The sequence below is a fragment of the Grammomys surdaster genome, unplaced genomic scaffold (assembly GCF_004785775.1).
Source record: "Grammomys surdaster isolate TR1022 unplaced genomic scaffold, NIH_TR_1.0 63, whole genome shotgun sequence".
NCBI classification, from domain to species: domain Eukaryota; kingdom Metazoa; phylum Chordata; class Mammalia; order Rodentia; family Muridae; genus Grammomys; species Grammomys surdaster.
In genome coordinates, this window is record NW_021604565.1 from 12,320,299 (window position 1) to 12,326,298 (window position 6,000).

General features: G+C 35.9%; 1 protein-coding gene across 1 annotated transcript in view; it reads left to right on the forward strand.

Annotated features, from left to right (window-relative positions):
• Vps13b (vacuolar protein sorting 13 homolog B) overlaps positions 1-6,000 on the forward strand; it is a 585,584-nt gene that overhangs the window by 39,336 nt on the left and 540,248 nt on the right. The window contains exons 5-6 of the mRNA XM_028767027.1: positions 472-639; positions 2,117-2,302. Of these exons, the coding sequence (XP_028622860.1) occupies positions 472-639; positions 2,117-2,302 (354 nt within the window). The remainder of the gene's footprint in view (positions 1-471; positions 640-2,116; positions 2,303-6,000) is intronic.

Consider the following 6,000-nt stretch of genomic DNA (forward strand, 5'->3'; position numbering starts at 1 on the left):
ACTTAGATATTTTTATCACCAAGGAGGACTACAGATATGGGAGTTATTTCAAAAAGAAGCTTTTCTTGTTTGGATACATGGCACAGACAGCATGTAGTGACATTGGGACATTTCAGTTAATTACTCAATTCTTGAGATCATTTCTTGTTATGAAGCCCTGGCTAGTTTGGAACTTTTCTTCCTCCTGGCCCAGCTCTAGAGTAACTGGGAATATAGGTATGCAACACCATATCAACTGTACATGAAACAGGCAGAATCCAGACAAAGTATGCTATAGAAAACAGTGATCATTGTGTGGGATCTAGTGTTAACATTATTAAATATGATCTCTGATTTTAGTATATTGGTTCATGTTTCCTTGTAGCATCTTTTAATGAAAGTGTATGTTTTGCTATCTGCTAGTCTAATTTATTTAAACTTTACTTTCTTCTTTAAAGACTATTCTAAAATTGAGCTCTCTTTATTTTGTAGGATATGTTCAGAGTCTGATTAGACGAGTTGTAAATAATGTAAACATTGTTATAAATAATCTCATACTAAAATATGTTGAAGATGACATTGTTCTTTCTGTCAATATCACTTCTGCTGAATGCTATACTGTGGGTGAGTTATGGGATCGTGCATTCATGGATATTTCTGGTGAGTAAATGTCAAGAAAATAGTGTTAATGTATACTTTTTCATAAACGATAAAATGCCATTTATTTCTTAATCTTTTTTGTGACCTTTATGGTAGCTGTAATATAAGCATTATGCATCTGATGTGGGAAAAGTGCATGTATACAAAAATTCATATATAACTACAGGAGGTTAATAGCATTTAAAAAACCATGAAGCAATATAATTTTTTTCTTCCCTTTTACCTATCTGGTTGTTTCAACTGTTATGCACAATGTGTTTTTTTTTTAATTTTTTATTGGATATATATTTATTTACAATACAGATGTCATCCCCTCTCCCCATTTTCCCTCCTAGATGCTTTTATACCATTTTGATTATATGCATGTATTAAGGTCAGTTCTAGGTTGAGGGTCTAGCAGTACAATAGATGCAAATAGTCAAGGAACAAGCAATACAATAAACACAAATAGTCAAAGAAAAAGCAAGACTTTAAACCCAATTATGTGAACACTCCCATGATCACTGTTTCTAAGGACTTATCAGGATGAGCCTACTTCCCTGTCCTAGCCCAAGGTCATTTTCATGTCTGAAGCCTACTTCCTTGTTCTAGCCTAAGATTTAGATTCCTGCCTGAAATTACTTTTTTGTTCTAGCCTAATGTCAGATTCTTGCCTGAACCCCACTTCCTTGTCCTTGGCCATTGTCATATTCCTTCCAAGCAGTCCATTTCCTTGTCCTTGGCCCATGTCAGATTCTTGCCAAGCAGCCCCAACGGCTCTCTGCCTCTCTCCCTTTTTTATATCGTTAACAAGGCTGAGCCTGTCTTAGGTTGTTCTGACAAGAATGCCTTCCTTACCTGTCATGGAATATGCCTTATGAAAAGCGATGCAATTATGTCTTAGGTTGGTAAGGCTCTGTGCAGAATCTTACCCGTTCTTGGTTTGCCAGCCTGTTAATTTAATAGCTCTGTCTGGGGGAGTCCATTTTCAGTTTCAAGCTATGTACTTGCCTGCCAACATATTGATGTTGTTAAAGAAAAACTTTAACAGGATGGGCAGGAATAAAAGTCTTCCTAGGACAAAAAGGGTTAGCCTGATCAAGCTATATATTATGCACAATGTTTTACAGTGAAATGAGTTGTAGCACTAAAAATATATTTGCTTTGAGATTTCAGTGCTTTTTAATGAAAGAAAGTGAGTGTACTGCTTCACATACCTTTGTAAGAACATTTGGAAATTGATTTTCTTGAAGTTCTTAGCTATGACACCTCATTCTTGTGCTTATCTTGAGAGAGTCATATAGTGCTAACACAATTTTATAACTCACATTTACTGTGATTATGCTTGTGCCTTCTATGTAGGCAGACACTGCACTGCTTTCATTTGTAGGAGAGGCTTTAATAAATAGTAACATCTTATATATTTGATACATTCAGAAATGCATTCTAATTTCCCTTTTGGCTCACAGTGATTTTCTCTTTTTGTTTTCTTTTTAAGCGACTGATCTGGTGCTGAGGAAGGCTATCAATTTTTCTGACTGTACAGTTTGTCTTGATAAACGAAATGCTAGTGGTAAAATAGAATTTTACCAGGATCCTTTATTGTACAAATGTTCTTTCAGAACACGCCTTCATTTTACATATGATAATCTAAATTCCAAGATGCCATCTGTTATTAAAGTGAGTATTTCTGTTTCTAGTAGTTTGCTGAAATATCTTCATTTTGTTTATTGGTTTTTGTGCATGGTAATTATAATGAAAATAATCAGAGGGAAAAGTGAACTTTATAAATATATGTGTTATTTGTTTTTACAAAAAAAGTATTCATTTTTAGATTTTTAACTTTTTGTATAATGTGTTCTGGTAGAGATATTTTGGAGGCAACTTTTTCTGCAACTATAAATTTCCTTTTTAGTCTTGCTATCTATTATTAATCTTTGCTTAAGTACTGAGGACATCAGATAAAAAAGTGGCATAAGGCCCCGAGATCCAGTGCTACTCAGGAACTTCTGTGTAGAGGCAGTTTGTATTTTAGTCCTTATAATTTGCTTGTCATTATATGGAAACTAGTCATTTTCTTAAGCTGTTTTTAAGGTGTGTTATGATAACCTAACCCAATACTTTAGTCTGTTGGCTCAAAATTTTTACTGCTGCTATTGAAACTGGGTCTAATGCTATAGCCCAGGCCATCTTGCAATTCACTGTGTGTCTGAGACTGGCTCCAGGTCAGCGGCAATTTTCCCTATCCTAGCTTTCTGTGTGCTGACCCACCATGAGTTACCATGCCAGGGCAAGTATTAGCTTTTGGCCCATAGTTTCAATATCTAAATAAAATTTTAGCATACTGGAGTTTACTTTGATTCATGTAAATATCTGTTGTTCTCTAAAGTGCTGTGTCTTTTCAATATATGTAATGCTATATAGATTGTTTGTATGTAACCATAAATCTTGTTTTATTTCCCACTATTTTTCTGAACATTATCACTTTTTATGAATATGCCTATATGAAAATTAGATTTTTCTTTTTTTTACACTACATTTTAGTAAAGCACACTTTTAAAATAATATAAAAACGTATCTTTTTGAATCTTTGAAAACTGATTTCTAAGAACCCTCAAATTTTCAGCTTGCAAAGACCTTAAGGAACATTTTAATTTTCTGAGTGTGAAAACCAGAGCCCAGATAAGTAATTATGTTGACATCGTATAATATGTTAGTGGTGGCACTGAACAAGAGTGCTGGATGTCTGATTCCTGGTTCAGGGCTATTTCAGTTTCAAACAAGATGTTATACTTTGCTGGTAGAATATTATGAAATATATTTCTGAGAATACAACCATAAGTCTTTCTCTCATCATTATATAGGCATTGATATTATTTTCCCTTTTATTGATTCTCATTTAATATATTCTGATTATGGTTTCCCCTGTCTCTACTCCTAGTTTCCCCTTAATTCTCCTCCCATCCAGATCTACCCTCTTCCATGCCTTTTCTGTCTATTATTAGAAAACAAGCTTCTAAGAGATAATAAGATAAAATAAAATGAAATAAGATAAAACAAAAACTAACATCTTGGATTAGGACAAGACAGAAGAAAAAAAGCTCAAGAAAGGCACAAAAAAACAGATACAGATCCTATAAAAACACTAATTAGAAGCCATGATACACAGCTAAAGGACCCACACATTCCTTATGAGTGCTGTCCCAGTCTCTGTGAGTTCATATGTTCCTGTGAGTTCATATCAGTCCTGCTGATTCACAGGGCCTTGTTTCCTTGGTGTTGTTTATTCTCTCCAGCTCTTGTACTCTTTCCATCACCTCTTTTGCAGGGAGCCCTGAGGAGAAGGATTTGATAGAAACACCATGTTTAGGGTTGAGTGTTTACAGGTCTCCCATTCTGTACAATGTCTGGCTGTGGTTCTCTGTATTTATTCCAACTGCTTCAGGAGGAATCTTTCTTCTCCGTTGATGGCTGAGCAAGGCACTGATCTATACGTAGAGCAGAATGACAGTAAGAGTCATTTTGTTGCTATGTTCTTTTAGTAGAGGAGTAGTATTTGGTTTTCCCTTAGGTCCCTGGGCTATCTAGTTTTGGGCTCTTGATCACCTTAGCAGTGTTGTGTATGAGTTCCTTCTTATGGAGTGGGCCTTAGGTAAAATCAGATATGTGGTTGATTACTCCCACAAGCTTCGTGCCACCATTGCACTAGCATAGCCTCCAGGCAGATAGCCATTGGTAGGTCAAAGGGATTTTAGCTGGGTTGGTGTTTATATTTCTCCTTTGGTAGCATCCAGAGTACCCTACTGTTAGAAAAATGCTAGAACTTAGGGGTAAAGGCTCTGTGTAGGCACCAGCTTGACTTCTCCTTTTTCAATGAGTTGTGTAGTTGTTTTCTGCAATAGGGCCTTGCCAGTAAAGTACAATAATGTTGCATTTATATTTATATTTATATTTATATATATAAAATTTTGTTTTTCTTGATAGGAATCAGTCATTTGTATTTTACTTTTATTTCCCACAGTGTTCCATCTATATTGTTTTAATTAAATTTGTTAGTTTTTCTTTCTGTATTTGAATATATATTGCATATTGAATTTATATATAATAGGACACTCCTGTATGTGTGTATTATATATATGTGTGTGAATATACACACACATAAAAAGGAAAGTGTTAATAGTTTTGGTCTCTCTCTCTCAGGAAATAGACTTATGTTTCAAAGCTTTGGAGCAGCTGTTAAAACACGTCTACACACACACACACACACACACACACACACACACACACTTTATGGAATAGAATCTTGATATATATTCTAGGATGACCTTGAACTTGAGATTCTCCTACTTTATCCTCCATAATATTTTGTATTATAGGCTTGTATCATCATGCCTGGCTCCAAAATACATTTTGAACTCAAGTAATGAGTACATAGAACCTTTACTATATAAGGTCATCTTGTTCATTAGTGCAAATTTAATTGTCTATTGTAGGATTTTTCTAAATTAGAAAAAAAACAAAAAATAAATTAGAAGGAAGGATTATTATTGGCATGTAATTAACTTGTGTGTTTTAAAAATTGATTAGCTGATATTTTATTTTGAAAAGTGCCTTAGTGTAAAGAAGTTTGCTTACAGTGTTTTTTTTGTCTCTGCCAATTACAACATGTCAGATTCTGTCAACTTATACTCAACTGAAATCAGTTTTTGAGAGTTTATTAGAATTATTGTGGTAGAAAATTTGCCATTTTGAGTTAGGCCCATTGTTCTGGTCCTGTTCTAGTTGTTCAGTACCCACATGAATGTCAAGCTGCCCATCTGGCACATATGTGTGGGGAGGCTTAGGTCCAGCCGGTATATGTTCTTTGGTTGGTGGTTCAGACTTTGAGATCCTCAAGGGTCCAGGTTAGTTGACTTTTGGTCTTCCTGTGGAGTTCCTATCCCCTTCGGGACCCACAATCCTTCCTCCTATTCTGTAAGAATCCCCATGTCTGTATCTGTCTGAGTCAGCTGCTGGCTGGGTGGAGCCTCTCAGAGGACAACGTGCTCCTTCTGCAAGCATAACAGAGTATCATTAATAGTGTCAGGGATTGGCGCTTGCCCATGGGATGGGTCTCTAGTTGGACTGGTTATTGGTTGGCCATTTCCTCAGTCTCTGCATGTCTGGACCCCTGTGTCTGCATTGTTTTTAACCAGGATAAATTTGGTGTTGAAAGTTTTGTGGGTGGGTTGGTGTCTCTATTGCTCCACTGGGGTTTCTGCTGCCTACAGGAGGTGGCCTCTTCAGGTTCCATATCCTCAGTGTGTAGTGAGTCACAGCTAAGGTCACCCCCATTGATTCTTCTGCCTGGATGTGCCTGATCTCATCTGTATTTTTTTTTTT